General features: G+C 47.0%; 1 protein-coding gene across 2 annotated transcripts in view; it reads left to right on the forward strand.

Moving 5' to 3' along the window:
- Positions 1–5,833: 5,833 nt before the first annotated feature.
- The window catches only part of LOC122105330 (RNA-binding protein 14), a 28,216-nt gene continuing 12,248 nt past the window's right edge, over positions 5,834–21,801 (forward strand). The window contains exons 1-3 of one of the 2 annotated variants that reach the window (XM_042676541.1): positions 5,834–6,296; positions 13,355–14,819; positions 15,602–17,985. In XM_042676541.1, the coding sequence (XP_042532475.1) occupies positions 5,960–6,296; positions 13,355–14,819; positions 15,602–15,809 (2,010 nt within the window). In that variant the 5' untranslated portion in view covers positions 5,834–5,959 and the 3' untranslated portion in view covers positions 15,810–17,985. Of the gene's footprint in view, positions 6,297–13,354; positions 14,820–15,601; positions 17,986–21,801 lie in introns of those variants that run through there. The other variant, XM_042676544.1, reaches the window with a different exon arrangement.

Genomic DNA, 21,801 nt, shown 5'->3' on the forward strand with positions numbered 1-21,801 from the left:
CATGGCCACCCCTTCCTTCACTGAGATTCAAGTCCACATGTCCTGAGGATTCGTCATCTTTTTTGTGTGGCTCCCCTCTTCCCTAAAGATGGCTAATCGTAGCCAAATAGACACTTGACCCATGCTGGACAGTTACCTTAAGAAATGCTGATAGAAGCCGGGCACCAGTGGCTCATGCCTGTAATCCTAGCTATTCAGAAGGCTGAGTTCTGAGGATCATGGTTCAAAGCCAGCCCAGGCAGGAAAGTCCGGGAAACTCTTTTCTCCAATAAACCACCAGAAAACCAGAAGTGGCGCTGTAGCTCAAGTGGTAGAGCGCTAGCCTTGAGCTGAAGAGCTGAGGGACAGCACTCGGGCCCAGAGTTCAAGGCCCATGACCAACAACAACAAAAAAGAAAGAAATGCTGATGGAGCCAGGTGCCAAGTAGCTCACCCCTGTAATCCTAGCTACTCAGGAGGCTGAGATCTGAGGATCCTGGTTCAAAGCCAGCCCTGCCAGGAAAGACTATAAGACTCTTTTTTTTTTTTTTTTGGGTCCGGTCATGGGGCCTGAACTCTGGGCCTGGGCGCTGTCCCTCAGCTCTTCAGCTCAAGGCTAGCGCTCTACCACTTGAGCCACAGCGCCACTTCCGGCTTTTTTCTTTTTGCTTATGTGGTGCTGAGGAATCGAACCCAGGTCCTCATGCATGCAAGGCAAACACTCTACCACTGAGCCACCTTCCCAGCCCCAAGACTATAAGACTCTTATCTCCAATTAACCACCAGAAAACCTGACGTGGCGCTGAGGCTCAAGGTAGAGCATTTGCCTTGAGCCGAGGAGCTCAGGGACAGGGCCCAGGCCCAGGGTGCAAGCCCCACAACCGACAAAAAAAAACAAAAATGCTGATGGCTCATGCCTGTAATCCTAGCTACTCAGGAAGCTGAGATACAAGGATCACCGTTTCAAGACAGCCCCAGCATGATTCCCGCACCCCCCTCTCCCCCGTAGGGCTTGAACTCTGGGCCTGGGGGCTCTTCCTCAGCTCTACAGCTCAAGGCTAGTGCTCTACCACTTGAGCAGCACCACTTCCGGTTTTCTGAGTGGTTTACTGGAGATAAGAGTCTCACGGACTTTCCTCCCTGGGCTGGCGTTGAACCACATCCTCGGCTCTCAGCCTCCTGAGTAGCTAAGCTGGGATTACAGGTATGAGCCACCATGTCTGGCTGGGTGCAGAATTTTGTAAGAGGTAAAAACACTTGCCTACTATGCAAAAGGCCCTGAGTTCCATCCTTCCAAGAAAAAAGGAAGGAGGAGGAAAGGAAGGAAATTCTAGGTATCCTTGTGTGTGTGTGCAATTCAGTGTTTGAGAGACTTAGGAGGATGGTGAGTTTGAGGACAGTGTAGGCTACATAGTGAAATCTTATCTCAACAGTTAATCTGACTTGAGTAAATTTTTTTTTTTAATGTTCATGTGTCAGTACTGGGGCTTGAACTTGGAGCCTGAGCTCTGCCCCTGAGCTTCTTTGTGTGCAAGGCTAGGGCTCTACCACTTGAGCCACAGAACCACTTCCAATTTTTTCCGAGTAGTTTTTTTTGTTTGTTTTTGGTCGGTAGTGGGGCCTGAACTCTGGGCCTGGGCACTGTACCTCAGCTCTTCAGCTCAAGGATAGCACCACTTCTGCCTTTTTCTGCTAATGTGGTGCTGAGGAATCAAACCCAGTGCCTCATGCATGCAAGGCAAGCACTCTACCACTGAGCCACTTTTCCAGCCCATCTGAGTAGTTATTTGAAGTTGAGTCTCAAAGACTTAACCTGCCTGGCCTGGCTTTGAACCATGATCCTCATATCTCAGCCTCCCTAGTAGATGTGATTATAGGAATGAGCCACCAGTGCCTGGCTTGAGTTGATTTCTTTTACTCACAAGTGAAAAGCTTTTAATTAACCTAAGTAGCTCTTCATAAGTATTTGGCACAGAGCCTGACACACCTACATTAAGGTAGCAGTGGCAGTGATTCTAAGGCCATATGGACCCTAGAAGCAAGCCTGAAAAAGATCCTCATACCTATGACTGCTAGCCCTGGCTAGTGAGCTTTGTATTCTTGGCACCTTACTCCGGTTTTCTGAACTCTGCACTGGGCCACATGAGGCTTATTATTCTTAACAAAACTACTTTTAGGACAAAGTAAACTGTTAGACTACAAATGACCTCTGTGCCAGCTGCTTCAAATTGAACCAGGCAGTGGGTTTTCGTTTGGCCCTGGCTCTAAGGCCCCTGACTCTGTTCCCATTACCCAAGCCCTGCTGGCACTCTAATCTTGCTGGCGCTGCCTCCAGTGCCTGTCCTTGGACCCTGTTCTGCTGGTTGATTCCCCAGCTCCCCATAGTCTCTGGGAACCAATGGTTTTAAACCCAGGATACCTTTCTCCAGTTTTAGGTATTGCAGAAACTGCTGGATTCTGTCCATAGCCAATTCCTGCTTTCCCTCTTCCTCTGTTCTGGAGCTATAAGTTGGTTTAACCCTCTAGGGCCAAGTTGGTCACCATTCTTACCACTCTAGTAAGACATCAGCATTCCCAGTTCTAGCTGTGTATTTTCCTTTTTTTCTAGCCATCAAACATTATTCAAATACCTTTTTTGGGGGGCAGGGGGGCGGACAGGAGGCAGTACTAGAGTTTGAATTCAGGGCCTCACACTTACTAGGCAGGCACTCTACCATTTGAGCTATATGTTTCCAGCCTCTTTCTGTGCTGTAGGTATGCAACTAGACTTTGAAACTCTTTATTTGTGCTTCCTTTTGTTGCTGGGTGACAAGTGCACCCATGGCACCCAGGCAATTGCCCTGTAGCCTGAGATAACAAACATCCCAACTCCCCCAGCCCCTAGACTCAAAACTGCAACCCTCAGATCTTTATGTTCCAAGTAGCTAGGATTACAGGCTTAGCCACCATATTATTTCATACTGGGGCTTGAACTCTGGGCCTCACCTAGCTTTTTGTTCAAGGCTAGCACTCTACTACTTGAGCCACCGCGCCACTTTGGGCTTTTTCTGTGTATGTGGTACTGAGGAATTGAACCCAGGGTTTCATGCATGTGAGGCAAGCATTCTACCACTAAGCCACACTCTCAGCCCATGAATAGTTTTCTTTAAGTTGATGCACTTTTAAACTCATTTAAAGTGGAAAGTTTAGTATTAGCTAATACTACTAATTATGTTCTAGATTGTATTCTAAACACTTCAAATTCATATGCTTATCATATTTCCATGTTACAGATGAGGGAAACAGAAGCACAGAGTGGTTATGTAACTTGCTCAAGGCTATACAGTAAAGAATGTGACAGAGTCTAGATTCAGGCCCAGGAAGTATGGTCCTAAGTCTATGTTTCTAATCATTTATATTGGTTCTTACTTTAAAGTGTTGAAAGTAAATATTTTTGTCATCCATACTTTGTAAGAAAAAGAATCTATATATCTATTAAGAAAAAATCATTCATGCTGGGCTAGGAATGTGGCTTAGTGGTAGAGTGCTTGCATGAAGTCCTGGGTTTGATCCCTCAGCTTTTGTGTTCAAGGTTAGCACTCTACCACTTGAGACACAGTTCCACTTATGGCTTTTGGTTAATTGAAGATAAGAGTCCATGGACTTTCCTGCCTGGCTTTGAACTGTGGACCTCAGATCTCAGCCTCCTGAGTAGCTAGGGTTATGTTCAGCACAATGGTGAAGCCTTCCAGTGAAAAGCTGGAAGTACAGCTGTGACTCAAGTGATAGCCAGCCTGGAGCGGGAAAAGGGAATTGAAGAGTGTGAAGTCCTGATTTCAAAGTCCCAGAACTAGCTTGTGCATGTGCCTGTGCATGTGTGTGCATGTGTGCACGCATACATACACACATACACACTGTAATGGGTATGGAGGTGATTAGAAAACAAATACATTTCTTCTAGGGAAGCAGTGAGGAAAAAAGGGTTGAGAACTTTCAACAACTATATTGTGTGCTGGTGAGCATACTTTTTTCATGACTTCAATGTGTAAGTTATATATTAATGATTTTTTAACTATTCCTGAAGAAGTTGCTTTGATTCCTTTTGGGAAAGTGGTACAGTATAAGTAAGTGTACCTTGAATCTTTATGCAAAAGTACCAAATAGGGTTTTCAGAGAGACAAACAGCATAGTTTTAATTCTTTAGCCTAAGTCTGTGAGACTCTTAGCCTCAATTAGCTACCTCCCAAACAACAGCAACATAACCCCCCCAAAAAGCTACCCTGAACTTTTTTGCTTAAGGACAGTGCTCAAGCCCTCAGTTTAAACTCCAGAACAACCACAAAAAATTATATGATTAGCCGGGTGTTGGTGGCTCAAGCCTATAATCCTAGCTATTCAGGAGGCTGAGATCTGAGGATCGCAGTTCAAAGCCAGCCCGGGCAGGAAAGTTTGTGAGACTCTTATCTCCAATAAACCACTAGAAAACCGGAAGTGGCCCTGTGGCTCAAGCGGTAGAGCGCCCGCCTTGAGCAGAAGAGCACAGGGACAGCGCCCAGGCCCAGAGTTCAAGCCCCATGGCTGACCAAAAACAAACAAAATTATATGATTAACTCAGACCTCTCCCCTAAATCAGACACATATCCAATTCCTCACTGATAATCTCCACTCAGATGACTTAGAGGTATTTCAAATTTATAGTGTCTTCAGATGTATAACAACATATCACAGACATAATTTATGAAGAACACAATTTCCCACAATCATGGAGGCTGGAATTCCCAGTACTGGCATATTTGTTGTCTGCTGATGGCCAGTTTTTTTTGTTTTTTGTTTTATTTTTGTAAATTGTAGGGCTTGAACTCAGGACCTGGGTGTTGTCCCTGAGCCTTTTCTTTTCAAGGCTAGGATTCTAGCCCTTGGGCCATAGCTACATTTCCGGCTTTTTGGTGGTTAACAGGAAGTAAGAGTCACATGGACCTTCCTTCCTTGGCTAAATGTGGATCTTCAGTTATCAGCTTCTTGAGTGGCTAAGATTACAGGCGTGAGCCACCCACACCAGGCTCTATGAGTAGGGATGTGTGTGTGTGTTGGTCGTGGAGCCTGAACTCTGGGCCTGGGCGCTGTCCGTCAGCTCTTCAGCTCAAGGCTAGCGCTCTACCACTTGAATCGAACCCAGGGCCTCATGCATGCAAGGCAAGTGCTCTACCACTGAGCCACCTTCCCAGCTCCATATTTTTGTTCTTTTTTAAAGCCTCAACTTTCGGCCTCACGGATCATCGTTGTGGTTTTTTTGTTACCAACTTTCTCTTGTGGAAACTTGAGACGGTAGAGTCATCTCCTTATTTCTTGACTGGAAATTCCATCAGGCAGAAATGCTCTCCCGTTTTTCACTCGTTTGCAGGGTCTGCCAGGGCCTCAGTGATCCCAGGGAATAAATTCGTAGCAAGGGAAATGTTTCCCAATTGCAGACTGAGAGCGTTTGTGCAGGTTTCTCCAGCGAGGCCGGACTTGGCTGACATTCGCGCTGCCAAACCAGGCTGGTTTAACCCAGGTTGCCAGGAGGGGAGGAGTCCCGACTTCCGGGTGAACAAAGTTTTCCTTGCGGGCCGGCTATTCTCCGCCCCACCCCGGCCAGAGGCCGCTCCGCAGACTAGGCCTCGGTCGCCGGCGCCGCCCGCGCGCGCTCCTCCACGCCAACCACCCCCCTCCCCCGGTAGCGGCGGTTGGTCGCGCGCGCTCGTCTCTCTCCCACCCTCTCCGCTAACGAGCGGGCTCTAGGTCCTCTGGGATTGGCTGTTCCTGAGTGTGTCTTCTCTAAGCATCTCTGATTGGTTTGCTTGCGCGCGCGGGAGCCAAGCTCTGATTGGCTATATCAGAGCGCCTGCGCGGCGGGGTTCTCGGTCGCCAGCCATTCCTGGGGAGGACTGCCGGTCGGTAGGTCGTTTCGTTTGTCGCTGGAGGAGAGGTCCCGGCCCTCCGGGAAGGCGGCTGCGGCGGCAAAATGAAGATATTCGTAGGTAACGTAGATGGAGCGGATACAACGCCCGAGGAGCTGGCTGCCCTCTTCGCGCCCTACGGCACGGTTATGAGCTGCGCCGTCATGAAACAGTTCGCCTTCGTGCACATGCGCGAGAACGCAGGCGCGCTGCGCGCCATCGAGGCCTTGCACGGCCACGAGCTGCGGCCGGGGCGCGCACTCGTGGTGGAGATGTCGCGCCCAAGGCCCTTGAACACTTGGAAGATTTTCGTGGGCAATGTGTCGGCTGCATGTACGAGCCAAGAATTGCGCAGTCTTTTCGAGCGCCGTGGACGCGTCATCGAGTGTGACGTGGTGAAAGGTAACGCGGAGGCGCGCTCTGGGGCGGGGGCGCGCTTGGGGAGGGGCACTCAGCCTGCTAGCCACGCCCCTTAACCGGGGTCGGTCACTGCGCGGTTGGGAAGGGTGGGGAAGTGCGCGGGAGCGGTGCCAGAGGTGCTGGGGGGCGCGTTGGGGAGAGCCACCCTCTTCCCCTGCGGTCCAGGCACCATTCAAATGGGAGAAGGCGGATCTGGGTGGGTGCGGCGGCCACTTGAGAGCTGAGCCACGGGGCCGGGGACGCGCCAGAGACTTGAGTGTACCGGGGGCGTGCCTTCTTCTGATTTCCTGGGCCTGGCACCGAACGGAAATTGGGAAGTGACGGGCACGAGCCGGATCATGGAGCGGGGAAGATTTCGCCACTTCCCCACTTCCTCTCCAGACGTCGGTCAGAGCAAGGGAAGAGGGAAAAGGTGTGGGCAGACGCCCCAAAGCCTCCCTCGCGTTCCCTCCCGATGAATACTCCCAAGCGGAAGGTAACGGGGCCCTTGGACGTTTCTTGGGCTGGGATCTTTTACTACTGTCTGGCTTAGGTTTGCTCACGGGCGCAGGAGGGGCCCCTTCCAAACTCCTTTGGTATTTAATATTTGATGGGTTTAGACGTGGCAGCTCTGTGTTTTCCAACCCTCTTAAGTCTGGGATTTTTTTTCCCCCTTTGGGCTTGATTTTTTTTTTCCCTCCATCAATTGGAAACCTGAGTCTTTGTGTGTGTGTGTGTGTGTGTGTGTGTGTGTGTGTGTGTATTGTTGGAGGCTTGTTTTATGAAGGCCCCGCTGTGGGTAGTATTTATTTGCCAAGCTGGTGTCCCAGGGCAGTGTCAGTCTTTTCTAAGCTTGGTGACTTTGCAGAGCACGATTCTGGGCTTAGGGGGACCTTGGAAGAAATCTAAGAGAGGTTTTCTTTAAACTTTGTGGGTTTATTTTTTGTTGTTGTTGTTTTGTTTTTTTTTTCTTTTAAACTTTGGGGGCTTCTAGATTAGGAGTCTAAACACCATTTGCTCAGGACTCATCATTAGTCAAATTCTCAAGGCAGATCGCCTTATCTTTGAGAAAATGTGTCACCATAATTTAGGCTTGAATTTTGGGACCCAGTTGATGTGTCTGTTTCCCCCCGCCCCCCATGGTCTGGGTTCTTTTTTTGGGGGGGGGTCGTCATGGGCCTGAACTCCGCCTGGACACTGTCCCTCAGCTGTCAAGGGTAGCATCTACCACTTGAGCCACAGCACCACTTGCAGCTTTTTTTGCTTATGTGGTGCTGAAGAATCGAGCCCAGGACCTCTCATGCATGCAAGGCAAGCACTCTACCACTGAGCCACCTTCCCAACCCCTGGTCTGGGTTCTTAAACCTAAGCTCATACTCAGATCTTTGATGGCATATCCTAGACACTCTTCCTCCTGGAACCAGATCAGAGTAAACTTTGCTATATCCCATGTTTTCAAAACAAATGCAAGTGGAGAGCAATCTATGTGGTGCTATACCCCTGGTGTAGGGCATCATTCTTGCTCATACTCTGGGAAGATTTGAAGATAGGATACAAATGTGGGTGCAGAGGTGCTTGTTCATATAGTTCTAGAGAGGCACATCTTTTGGGCCATTCCTTGTTCTTTATGTGTAAAGGGTTGTAGTGTCCATTATTAGAAACAAGTGTTTGTTCTGCATTAATATTGCATTCTATTTTCCTCAACTCAGGTTATGCAAGTCCACGGCTATCCGGAATCAGGCTTTCCTGCTGGGTGCTCTGAGGCAGGCTGTATGGATTTTTGCTTTTAGAGCAAAAGAATTAGAAGGGTTTCAGATTGGATACTTGGGAAGCAATGGATGGGGTGGATGAATCTCTATGTGAATTTTGTGTTGAGTTTCTTTTATGGGTCTTACGCAGTGTGGCTTTTAGATTGGGAGCTACAATCTAGTATCTTGGGACAGTCTCCATGGAACTCAAATGGTTAAGAAGTTTGCTCTCAGGTGATAGAGAAAGCAAAAAATTTGCCTAAATTTGCTTGAGATTGACACCAAATAGAAGTTGGGGGGGGGGGGGGCGAAGTACGTGATAATTGAACATGATTTTTAGAACAACTGGCTGTGACTGAGAGGGAAAGTTTTTTTTGTATTTTGTCCTTTTGTAAACAAATATTTATTAGTAGAAATATGTTGACTAACTCAAGGGAGGATCCTAACCTGTTATTTTAGGCTGATGTGTAACAGACTTCCTGATGTATTTTAAGAGACTGGGGAAGGAAGGCTTTTGATCATCGTATCTGCTGAGCATCATCTTTCACTGATGCCTTTCTCTTTGAGCTGAAAGAAAATGAGGTCTCAAAGTGAAAAACACTTACTCTGGTTCTATAGATAGTTTGTATTTATACTTTTTTTGAGTCTCCTAATTTTGGCCATCAGGTCTTTGAGAAGCTTTGTATAGCACAAGACAGTTAGCTCTCTTATTTCACAGGGGTAAAAGAACATAGTTGCTTGGATATTCCAGGAGCTTAGGTATGATTTGTAGAGTAAGATTCTCCATAGCAATGGTCATAACCACTCTTTTTTTTTTTTTGGCCAGTCCTGGGGCTTGAATTTAGGATTTGGGTACTGTCTCTTGAGTTTCTTTTGCTCGAGCTAGCACTCTTTATTTGAGGCACAATACCACTGTCAGGTTTTTCTGTGTATGTGGTGTTAAGGAATTGAACACAGGGCTTCATGCATGCTAGTCAAGCACTCTACCACTAAGCCACATTCCCAGCCCCATAGCCACTCTGTAACTACATCCTATTGGGTGTTCAAAGACATGCTTCAGGAACCACTTCCATACTTCAAGGGAGGTCTGAAAGCCAGAAGAAAATACTGTCTTTCTTTGTGGGTAGCCATTTTTTAGAGCTCTATAGTTTCAAATGAAAGATTTTTAGCCTTGGGGTAGGAAAACTTGTTTTCTAGAGTTCCATGGATCATTAGGAGGTCTCTGCAAAGCATTACTTGCTAATCTTAATGCAGTGAATCCCTGTAGAAGTTTCCTTGAATTAGCATTGTGGTCCAGTGGGTCCCTGCACACTTCTGCAGATCTCTAGTCTTCATTGTTTTAGAACTAATTGGTTTTCTGGGCATCTTTGATAAGTATAAGTTTGGGCTCGGTGCCTCACTGTAATGAGGCTGAGTTAAGACGTGATGAAATTGAATTATTAGCTGGACATCTTTGTCATACTTCCAATGTCAGGTTAGAAACTTCCAAATGTAATATGACTATGAGCATATCAATGGCTTTCCCCATCAAGTTTTTTTTTTTTTTTTTGGTCTGTTGTGGGGCTTGAACTCTTCCCTCAGCCCTTCAGCTCAAGGTGTGCACTCTAACGTTTGAGTCACAGCACCTCTTCCGGTTTTCTGGTGGTTAATTGGATATGGACTTTCCTGTTCAGGCTGGCTTTGAACCGTGATCCTCAGATCTCAGTTTTTTTTTGTTTTTGTTTTTGTTTTTTACTATTGTGGAAATACCATACAGAGGGTTTTTCTGTTTTTTTTTTGTTTTGTTTTTTTTTTGTCAGTCGTGGGCCTGAACTCTGGGTCTGGGTGCTGTCCCTCACCTCTTCAGCTCAAGAATAGCCCTCTACCACTTGAGTTACAGTGCCACTTCCAGCTTTTTCTGCTTATGTGGTGCTGAGGAATTGAACCCAGGGCCTCATGCAGGCAAGGCAAGCACTCTACCACTGAGCCACCTTCCCAGCCCAGATCTCAGTCTTCTGAGTAATTAGGATTACAGGCGTGAGCCACTGGTGCCTGGCTCCCTATGAACTTTTATAGCTTATCTGGGCAGTTAGTTGAATCCTATATCTATAATCTTGATTTTTTTCCCCCCCAGTAGTGCTGGAGTTGAGCCAAGGGCTTTGTGTATGCTCATCCTCATCCTGAAATGTCAGTTTTTAAATTTTATCACTTTTTTTTCCCTTTTGGAGATAGTCTTGATGTGTACCCAGGCTTGCCTCAAACTTCCATCCTCCTGCTTCAGACTCCCAGGTATTAAGCAGGCTGCCTGTATATCATCAAGCCTAGCACCACTTCATCTCTTGACTTTAAAAAAAAAAAAAGTCTGGGGCTGGGAAGGTGGCTCAGTGGTAGAGTGCTTGCCTTGCATGCATGAGGCCCTGGGTTCAGTTCCTCAGCACCACATAAGCAAAAAGAAAAAAGCCAGAAGTGGCACTGTGGCTCAAGTGTAGAGCACTAGCCTTGAGCTGAAGAGCTGAGGGATAGTGCCCAGGCCCAGAGTTCAGGCCCCACGACTGGACCCTCCCCCAAAAAAAAAAAAAAAAAAATCTAAGTAGGGAGTAGATAATGGGCTATCCAAAAAAAATTTTTTTTTCTTTTGGGTTGGTCATGGAGCTTGAACTCTGGGCTTTGGGCTTGGACACTGTCCCTTAGCTCTTCAGCTCAAGGTGAGTGCTCTGCCACAGTGCCACAGTACCACTTCCATTTTTCTGGATGTTTATTTGAGATAAGACTCACAGACTGTCCTATCCTGGCTGGCTTTGATACACAGTCCTCAGATCTCAGTCTCCTGAGTAGCTAGGATTACAGGCGTGAGCCACCACCATTTGGCTATCCAGTTGTTTTAATAAATCTGTTAAAATTTTTCTTTGGTGTTTTTATAAGCTCATTCTGGTCTTAGAACGTTGTAGACAGAATGATCAAGAATGTAGCATAGTGTCTGGAGAGCCCGACAAGCTCAGCAAATCTCTCTCCATTCTTCTTATTTGAGTGGGCAAGTGCCTTTGCGTACTTCAGATAGTTTTGTCATTCCTAAGGGTCCGTTCAGCTTCTGCTTTTAAAGATATCTTAGACCACGAGATACTATTTTAGGTAACTACCCAAAGTGGAGATGGGAGATCATATAATAATTCTAGTGCCTATGTATGGTCAGGTGGAAAGGAACACTTAGCTTTCACAGTTGGCAAATACTCAGGCTCTGACAATGGCGTGTTTGGAAGACTGGCAGTTGTGATAGTTACATTGTTCTTGTATCATCTTGCAGCTTTGAAGTTTATGCACACAGATGGCATTCTGTTTTATTAAAGATAAAAATATTCTTCAACGTTATTTTGTATGGCTGAAGAATCATCACATTTCCTTATTCTATTGCTATGTATGCTTCTCAAAGGACTTCGTCTTCTCACTTGAACATTCTAACTTTGAGAGTGGCAGAATAGACTTGTCAGATAGGGAAATAAATGGTAAGTTTAAGATCTTGTATCAGTTATATCTAGATTCTTAAATCAGTTATATCTAGATTTTTAAAATTTGTAGCCCAGGATCCTTTATGCCATACTACTCTTGATTTTTGCTGCTTGTTTATTACTATGAGGTTGGTGGTATTGTTCTTAAGTTCAGAGCTGTTATATAGGAACCGCCAAAGGGCAAAAATTCCAAAAATGGGACACTTGTTTGGAGATCATTAAAAGACTTTCTTATTTTGGGGGAATGGGGCTTCAGTGATTTTGTTCAGGTAGCTTTTCTTCTCTGCTCTCCCCACCCTCATTTTTTTTGTGTGTGTGTGCGCGCGCGCACGCACGCACGCATAGGAACACACACACGTACTGGGGCCTGAATAAAAGGCCTTATGCACTTGTTTAGCTGTTTTCCCCCCTGAGGCTACTGATGGTCTGCCATTTGAGCCATGCCTCTGCTTCTGATTTATTGGAGATGAGAATCTCTTAGATTTGTTTGTCATGGTTGGCTTTAGGCTGATTCTCTGATCTCAGCCTTCAAGTAGCGTGGATTACAGACATGAGTCACCAGTTTCTGGCATCTTTTCATTTCTTAACTTATACAACAGAGAGCTTGGATCTTGGCACCTGTATTCCTTCTTAAAAGTAGCTACAGGTCCAAAATGTGGTTATATGCAAAGCCTTACTAGCTTTCTATCATTGTTCTTCAGATTTTGCTTATATCATTTTGGTTCATAAAGTGTTCTCCTATGTAGTAGTAGTTAGAGCTTTGACACCCAAAGATGGTCTCCCACACTCATTGAGGTCTTGAATGAATTAGCTTGCTAACTGCAGTTCCAGCTTCTTGCATTGTAGCTGAACAACCAGGTCTTGTTTGTAAACAGTTTGCTTAATGAACAGAAGCTTAAGAGTAAAGAGTTGATGAAGGATGTAATATGGCCTGAGACACAAGGCTTATTTTCCATTCCTGTACCTCATTGACACCACATATACATAGAATCTAGCATTTCACCTAAACTTAACAGTTTTTAGTTGTACTACACAGTCTTGCTTTATACATGGGCTTTTCAGTGGTGAAGCAAAGGGATGTAGAATAGGCCCTCTGGTTCCTACATTAATGTAGTGATTTTTGGAGCAAAGCTGCATAAAACCTCGTAAGTGTGTTTGCTAACCTGTAGAGTGAGGATGATGATCATTTGTCCTGCGACCTTATTATAAGGTCCAAAAGAGGTTCTGTGCATGGAAGTGCTTTGGAAAAAGAAAAAAAAAGGGAAGTAATGTGAAAAAGGGGAAGAGGAATTTGGTGAACTGTCCACTCATTTGCTCACTGTAGACTGGCTCTTGCCTAGGCTGAGAGGTGGATCATTGTGAATGGTCATTTCACAGTGAGTGGTCATTTTCAATGTTTGAATGTGAGTGATCATTTCTAGTGTTTTAAGTCTCAAAGTGAGTAGTTATTTGGTGAGCTTGGGTTCAGAACACTGGATAATTGAGTGGTTCAGGAATGCCTTCTGCATATGGTCTGCTGGTTTATGCTTACAGGAGCTGAGAAGATTTTTATGCTGTGTTGCAGTTCATCTCTTCTCTCACAAGGATGTTGGATGAGGTGGTAGGGGAAAGGGAAGAATGGGGAAAAGGCCATAGTTGAAGGTGACTGTTTGGGATTTTCAGTAGCTCTGTTTTATGGGAGCTACATTTTATAACATACTCCTGGAGAGGAGGGTTTGGAGGCTGGAAGTAGCTGGCAACAGCTGGGTGCTGTTGTGTGTCCAGTTTGGGACCCATCAGGTAGCATGCCCTGCCCCCCTAATTGCTAACCCTCTGTCTGCTGCTTTATCAGACTACGCGTTTGTTCACATGGAGAAGGAAGCAGATGCCAAAGCCGCCATCGCGCAGCTCAACGGCAAAGAAGTGAAGGGCAAGCGCATCAACGTGGAACTCTCAACCAAGGGTCAGAAGAAAGGGCCTGGCCTGGCTGTCCAGACTGGGGACAAGACCAAGAAACCAGGGGCTGGGGATACGGCATTCCCTGGAACTGGTGGCTTCTCTGCCACCTTCGACTACCAGCAGGCTTTTGGCAACAGCACGGGTGGATTTGATGGGCAAGCCCGTCAACCCACACCACCTTTCTTTGGTCGCGACCGCAGCCCCCTGCGCCGTTCACCTCCCCGAGCCTCTTATGTGGCTCCTTTGACCGCCCAGCCAGCCACCTACCGGGCCCAACCCTCAGTGTCGCTGGGAGCTGCTTATAGGGCCCAGCCTTCTGCCTCTTTGGGTGTTGGTTATCGGACTCAGCCCATGACAGCCCAGGCAGCCTCTTACCGCGCTCAGCCCTCTGTCTCCCTTGGGGCCCCATACAGGGGCCAGCTGGCTAGCCCCAGCTCCCAGTCTGCCGCAGCTTCCTCACTTGGCCCGTATGGTGGAGCCCAGCCCTCTGCCTCTGCCCTTTCCTCCTATGGGGGGCAGGCGGCTGCAGCTTCTTCACTCAACTCCTACGGGGCTCAGGGCTCCTCCCTTGCCTCCTATGGTAACCAGCCATCCTCTTATGGCGCCCAAGCTGCCTCTTCCTATGGGGTTCGTGCGGCTGCTTCCTCCTACAACACCCAGGGAGCAGCTTCTTCCCTCGGCTCCTATGGGGCTCAGGCAGCCTCCTACGGGGCCCAGTCTGCAGCCTCCTCACTAGCTTATGGAGCCCAGGCAGCTTCTTACAATGCCCAGCCCTCGGCCTCGTACAATGCCCAGTCTGCCCCATATGCTGCACAGCAGGCTGCTTCCTACTCTTCTCAGCCTGCTGCTTATGTGGCACAGCCAGCCACAGCTGCAGCCTATGCCAGCCAGCCAGCTGCCTATGCTGCACAAGCCACTACCCCAATGGCTGGCTCATATGGGGCCCAGCCGGTGGTTCAGACCCAGCTGAATAGTTACGGGGCTCAAGCATCTATGGGCCTGTCAGGCTCCTATGGGGCTCAGTCGGCTGCTGCAGCCACTGGCTCCTATGGCGCCGCAGCTGCCTATGGGGCCCAGCCTTCTGCCACCTTGGCAGCTCCTTACCGCACTCAGTCGTCAGCCTCACTGGCTGCTTCCTATGCTGCGCAGCAGCATCCCCAGGCTGCTGCCTCCTACCGTGGCCAGCCTGGCAGTGCCTACGATGGGGCAGGTCAGCCGTCTGCAGCCTACCTGTCCATGTCCCAGGGGGCCGTTGCCAACGCCAACAGCACCCCGCCGCCCTATGAGCGTACCCGCCTCTCCCCACCCCGGGCCAGCTACGACGATCCCTACAAAAAGGCTGTCGCCATGTCGAAAAGGTACTGTATGCCCCCCCGCCTTTGCCCCCAGCTGGGGCATAGGGCAAGGGGCTGAGGTTGGCATGGGAGGGAAACTGCGCCATTGGCCCCTCCCTTGGTGGTTTTTACTCCTGTGGGATGTCCAGAAGCCAAGGGGTTTGGTGTCTGTGAACTTTCCTGGCCACTAGGGTGCAGGTTGGAGCATAGTGCTCAGCCTGGGGTGGTACCAGCTAAGCTAGTCAGCCCTTTCAAGAAAGGCATCACCAGTCTAGACTAGCTCAAGTGCCATTGGAGTCACTCTTGCACGATTGTGGCCCGTGGCTTTTCCTACTGTCTGAAGGATCCATAAGCCTTTTATCTGGTTGTCCTGGCATTGGTGGGCTGGGTGTGAAGGAATAGTCCCTTTTGGAACTCACTGGCTGAAGGCAAGTTCATGAGATGCGTCCACTCTGAGAATTTGGAGACCTTGCTTTTGTTCGCCGTTCTGTTGATAAACAATCAAGGCCTTTCTGTTAGGGCCCAAGGGTGGGGTAGTTTGTGGTTTGGGAATGGAGGCCAAAAATGTACTATGGCCAGTTTGGAAGGGGAGGGCTTCAGTGGAGGACTTGGTTTCCCAATGACTTGAATCCAGGCTTGATTTTTGTGGCCTGGGTAGGATGATGAGCCTTCTGACCAAAGGAAACAAAACTGTTGGAGACCAATCTGATCACACCCTCCCTGTCCCCATTGGTTGGCATCTCCCCCATGCCTGGAGCCCTCCCCTCGACTGTCTCATTCACCAACTGTCTTCTTCTCTCGACTAGGTATGGTTCCGACCGGCGTTTAGCCGAGCTCTCTGATTACCGCCGTTTATCAGAGTCGCAGCTTTCGTTCCGCCGCTCGCCGACAAAGTCCTCGCTGGATTACCGTCGCCTGCCCGATGCCCATTCCGATTACGCACGCTATTCGGGCTCCTATAATGATTACCTGCGGGCAGCTCAGATGCACTCTGGCTACCAGCGCCGCATGTAGGGCCATCCTGGGGATGGGGCACCACAGGGAGGGAGGGAGAGGAGAGATAGGTAGGGTGCAGACCCAGGTTTTAACCACTCTGGCCCATACCTCTCCTGGTTGCAATTTTTTATCCCCTCCCTCTATTACGTGGACCTTCCCCAGGAGATGATCCTTTTACATATTTGGCAGTAATCTACTTTGTTCCTTCGCCTCAGCAGCACATCTTGCTAGTGGCTATAGACCTGCGGTTTCCCCTCTACCCTGCATCCCATCTCCCCCGAATGGGAGTCTGTCTCATATGTTTTTATTTTTTCCTGGCTCCCTTTTATTTTTATGCGCGGTATTTAAGGTCGTCTGGATGGGGAAGCAACCTGCAGCTGAGGTTGGCGGCGCCTTTTTCTTTCAGATATGAGGGAGGCCAAGAGTGGGTTAATTCAACCATTTCCTATGCGCCAAGCTGTGCCAGCAGTCCTGGGGACCTTGACTGCTCCTGTGCCCCTCCGTAGACTGTTGGAGACTGAGATTCTATTGGGACAGTCAGTTGGCATGTGTCCAAATTCCTGCTCACCACTGATGTTCTAGCTTGTGGTGTGTGATACAGTCCCAATTCCCCATCTCCCCAAGTAGGTGGTGTTAGAAAACCTTAATTTTTTTTTCTCTTTTGTATGGACTACAAATAAAACTTGGGGCGATTTGCAGTTTGGAAACCTGGTTGTCATTGTCTTGATTGCACTCAGTGTCAGATGAGCCAGTTTGACATCCAGGAAGACATGACAGCTTAAAAGGAAGCGGGCCTGAGAACCCAGGGTCGGTGTGGAAAGGGGTCTGGATGTGGGAATTAGAATGATTTCCCTGCTTGCTGTCCAGTGGGGTGTAGCTCCATTGGTGGGCTGTCAGCATGCCATCTTTAGGATTGTAGAGTCCAGACCAAATGAATGGTTGGACTTTCTGAGCCTCGAATTGATCACACCAAAATGCAGTAAATATTACCTGTTTTCTTTTGCTTATGTTTGACTGTTTTCCCTCACTTTTCCCCAGTTTAGGAAAAACCCAGTGCTCCAGCAAGGAGGTTCTGGCTGGGGTTTGACTTTTCTGAAGAATGGGGAGTGGACTGTTACTTGTGTGTATGCTAGTAGGTCTTTCAGAAAGTGGGTTCAAATGAGTTCTGGGGCCGGGACCCTGAAGGGAGCCATATTGGGGTACGGGTGATGTCACTGATACTGCCCTGCGGTTGGAGAAGGGAAGGACAAAGAAAAGTTGAATTCGGTATGGGGCATTCTGGCCTTAGTCCTGGTACTTCGCCTACTCTGAACTTCACCATGGAGCGTCCTTCCTGCGTTCTGCCATACAGCACCTGAGATTCCTTTCCCTATCCCCATCTGTATGATTTTCAGATGTTTTCTTGGCTGGGTTTGTATTCAAAGGTATCATGAAAGACTATGGGAAAAGGGTGGAGTGCAAACATAATCATGTAGAAATTCTGGCAATGGGTGAGGAAGTAATTCTGTATATATATTCTAGAGCTGGGGAGAGTGATGATATGGCAAGAACTAGGGCAGTTCCTGCCAAGGATAACATGAAGGTTTGGACTTGATGGGGAAAGACTGGTTGTGTAGAGTGATAACAGGAAAATCTATTGATGCTGCTTAGGGAGAGTGTCTTAGAGACTGGTTTGAGACAAGGTGACTTAGGGGATGTGTGGGCATTTCAGTCAAGAGTCCAGGTGGGTTGTCTGTCTTTATTGGTGTCCTGTGAACTTAACCCATGACAGAGTAGTTTGACCCGATGCCCTTCCTCCTCCCTCTGCCCCTCATTTAAAAGCATGGCCTTCCAACCATGAGTTCTTACTTGTGGATGCTAAATGGGGTAATCTCAGGGAGTACTGGGGCCATTGCTCTGCTTTTTCTGCTCATTGCCTTGCCTTCAAGATGCTTTGCGGTTCCTTTTCATTTCTTTGCAGGACTAGAGAAGAATGGGAAGAAGAGTGATGTTTCTTGTTAACTTTCTGTATGATGGTAGATTGATTTGAGGACTAAGCTAACAAGCTAAGCTTTGATTATTATCCCAGAAAATTGAGGGTTGATTATAGGGCTGTGGTCATGGTCTCTATCTGCAACATTTCTTTGTCAGTGTGACTTTCTGTCATTTTCCTTTCCCATGAGGATTCTGCCACTGTCCCAGTTCCATGGTTCATGCTAAAAACAGCTTAATGAGCTCTTGGAGCAAGTGTTCTTTATTGTAGCCCCTAACTCTTCAGGGTGACCCTGGCTTATTTGGTTACTAGTAACTATCATCTTTGTGTCTTGATGGCATTGCTACCTCAATCCTCAGGCTTCTCCCAGGCTAGAAAAAGCTAGAGATAAATCATTTGTCACTTTTCCTTTCTTTGTAGATTGTTTTTAAGTGTCTTTTTTTAGTCTAAATTATGCTAGCTGTGTTAATCCTATGATCCGCTCATACTTTGCTTTTTTGTAGACTGGGATTTTCAAGGTCCTTTAACTGGGCAAAGCTGCTTTAGTGAATGGGAGGACAGACAATGTATTTGGGGGGGGGTGGAATGAGTTCTCAGTATACCTTCAGATCACTCAAGTTTTACACCTATCAACACCTACACCTGGCAGTCCATTCACTGGAGAGGTTTTTATTGGTTTATTCCTGGAATAAGACCACATTGAGACTTCCAGCCTTGTCATCTTGCTTTCTTCTGAGCTTTGGATCTTGTTTTAAATTCTGAGGGGTAGACCTGGAACCCCATCTCTTGCAATGCAGATAATGGGATAATCATTGAGGACCAGAATTTACAGGTATGCTACCTTTCTACTTTAAAAATGTCTAGTTAAGGTGTACCAAAGTCCATGCACAGTCTTTTGATTACCAGGCATTTTGTTCTGTTATACCAATCAGGGGACTGTTGTCACAGATAGATGAAGTGAGAAAGAAAATAGACTTACTAGATTTACGGACTGCCATGCTGCATATGTAATAGGACTTTGGGTAAGAGAGAAGCTAAGGACAGACAGCATATGTTAGTGCTTTATTTATCTAAATTCTATAGCTATCCTTAAAAAAGAGCCAGGTGCTGGTAGCTCATGCCTATAATCCTAGCTACTTTGGAGGCTGACATCTGTGGATTGCGTTTCACAGCCAGCCTGGGCAGGAAAGTCTGTGAGATTCTTTTTTTTTTTTCTTTGGGGTCGGTCGTGGGGCTTGAACTTGGGCCTGGGCGCTGTCTTTGTGCTCTTCAGCTCAAGGCCAGCACTCTACCGCTTGAGCCACAGCACCACTTCTGGTTTTCTAGTGGTTTATTGGAGATAAGGAGTCTTACGGACTTTCCTGCCTGGGCTGGTTTTGAACTGTGATCCTCAGATCTCAGCCTCCTGAGTAGTTAGGATTATAGGGGTGAGCCACAGGTGCCCAGCTATGAGATTGTTATCTCCAATAAACCACCAGGAAACCCAAGTGGTGCTGTGGCTCAAGTGGTAGAGCACTTGCCTTGAGCTGAAGACTCAGGGATGGTGCCTAGGCCCAGAATTCAAGCCCCACGACTGACCAAAAAAAAAAGGTGAGTTAAAAAGTTATAGTCAAGAGCCAGGTGCCATTTGCTCATTCCTGTAATCCTAGGTGCTCAGGAGACTGAGATCTGAGGATCCTGGTTTGCAGCCAGCAAGGGTAGAAAAGTCATCCATCTCCAATTAACTAGCAAAAGGCTAGAAATGGAGCTGTGGGTCAAGTGATAGAGAAAAAGCTCATGGAACAATGCCCAAGCTCTGAGTTCAAGCCCCAAGACGAGCACCAAAAAAAACCAGACAACAAAACAAAACAAGTCAAGAGTCTAGAACAGAGCAGGGTGTTGGTGGTTTATTTTTTATTTATTTTTTTTTGGGTCCGGTAGTGGGGCCTGAATTCTGGGCCTGGGCGCTGTCCTTCAGCTCTTCAGCTCAAGGCTAGCGCTCTACCACTTGAGCCAAAGCCCCACCCGGCTTTTTTCTTTTTGCTTATGTAGTACTGAGGAATCGAACCCAGGGCCTCAGGCATACAAGGCAAACGCTCTACCACTGAGCTATCTTCTCAGCCCTAGTGTTGGTGGTTTATGCCTATAATCCTAACTAAGGAGATAAAAAATCTGAGGATTGAGGTTCAAAGCCAGTCCATGGGATTCTGTTATCTCTAGATATCAGCAATGTTGAGCTGAGCCAAAAAGGCCAAGCAGGAGTGCCTAGCCCTGAGTTCAAGCCTTCCCCCCAAAAAACAAAACAGTATTCCAGAATTCAGAAAAAGATTCATATCTCCCCCCCCCCCCCCCCCCAAGGCTAGCACTCTTATCACTTGAACCACAGTACCACTACCAGTCTTTTCTGCTTATGTGGTACTAAGGAATTGAACCCAGGCCATTGTGCATTGAAGGCAAGCACTCTACCATCCTCCCAGCCCCCAGAAAAGGATTCTTAAAGTAGGTTTGAGGTGTACCTCTATAAACTATTTGAAACTATAAACTATAGTACTTGAAATGCAGTGCTCAGATGCCTAATCCTTAGGGCTGAGCTTCCAGTTTGTAAGGTGGGACTTGCCTCAATAAACTTGTTATAGTTAGTAAGCAGTGCTAGGAAGTGGTAGGTTAAGAAGGAGACAGTCTGTCAGACCAGTAGTTAAGACAATGGGATTGGATTTGAAAAATGACCAATTACTGTTATCTTGAGTTTGAATCCTGGCTCTGTTTCTTAGCTGTGTTATTGGAAATGCTAGGAACTTCTGCCTGGGTTAGGTCATTGAAGATTTATTGTAGTATCAAGTACTGTTTTAAAAGTGTTTTTTCAGTATTTACTTATAGTAACCCAAATGTCTTAGATATCTATAAAATCTGTTAAAAGCGGAGAAATTGAGGCTTTAATCTACCTAGGTAACTCTTGAGATCAATTGCATGTGGATTTAATCCCCATCACTGCCAAGAAAAAAAGATCATATATGGCTAACAGTGGTTGAACCACTCAGGGCTTCGCTTGTAGACTGCTAGTGTAGGGAAGAGTCAAATGGGAACATGTGACAAGTGCAAAGCTTATGGTTGCTTCTCACTGAATGCTAGCCATCTTATAAAACTGAGGAGTTAACAATATTTAGGGGAGACTGGGGTGGTGTGGAAAAACACAGCAGAGACCTTTGTAGGTGTGAGTATAGCATATTTGAGTCCCAGTGAAGGCAGTAAACTCTTTTTGCATTGAGTGGCACATAAGTGAATTAGGCTGTAAGACCACATTGCTTTTAGCCACCTCTCTATAGTCTCTGGCAACACTACCCTGTTTCCTGGGAACACATTCTGTAGGTATGGAAAGAAGGAACTAAAGAAGATTGAAGGCCTGGGATACTTACTTGGTTGGCCTACTTCGCTCCATTTGATCGCCCCTAGAGAATACTTTTAATTTGAGCCCTTGTCAGAATTGTTTCTAGAGTAAGCCAGAGGTATTTATTTAAAGTATAAATTATGTATACACATATTTTTTTTGTCAGTCCTGGGGCTTGAACTCAGGGCCTGGGCACTGTCCCTGAGCTTCTTTTGCTCAAGGCTAGCACTCTACCACTTGAACTACAGTGACACTTCTTTTTCTGTTTATGTGGTACTGAGGAATTGAACCCGGGCTTCATGCATGCTAGGCAAACACTTCTACTAAGCCGCATTCTCAGCTCCTGTATATTCATTCTTAAGAATGTGAAACTATTATTAGTTTATAGATTACTCATGTCCAAGTAGTTTCCACTGATACTAGTATTTACCCCTAGCTTGGATTTGCCCCATAAGCTCTCTCATCTCTCAATTATATGCGTAACACTGCCCTTTGCTGAAGATTTACAGCCAGAATATTTATTTGGGGTGTTTATAAAACGCCAGCTTAGCTTGGCGCCCGTGGTTGACACCTGCAATCCTAGCTACTCAGGAGGCTAGATCTGAGGATCACAGTTCAAAGCCAGCCCTGTGAAGGAAAGTCCATGAAACTCTTCAATTAACTACAAAAAAGTG

The sequence above is a fragment of the Dipodomys spectabilis genome, unplaced genomic scaffold (genome assembly GCF_019054845.1).
Source record: "Dipodomys spectabilis isolate Male_0828 unplaced genomic scaffold, ASM1905484v1 ptg000030l, whole genome shotgun sequence".
Lineage (NCBI taxonomy): Eukaryota > Metazoa > Chordata > Mammalia > Rodentia > Heteromyidae > Dipodomys > Dipodomys spectabilis.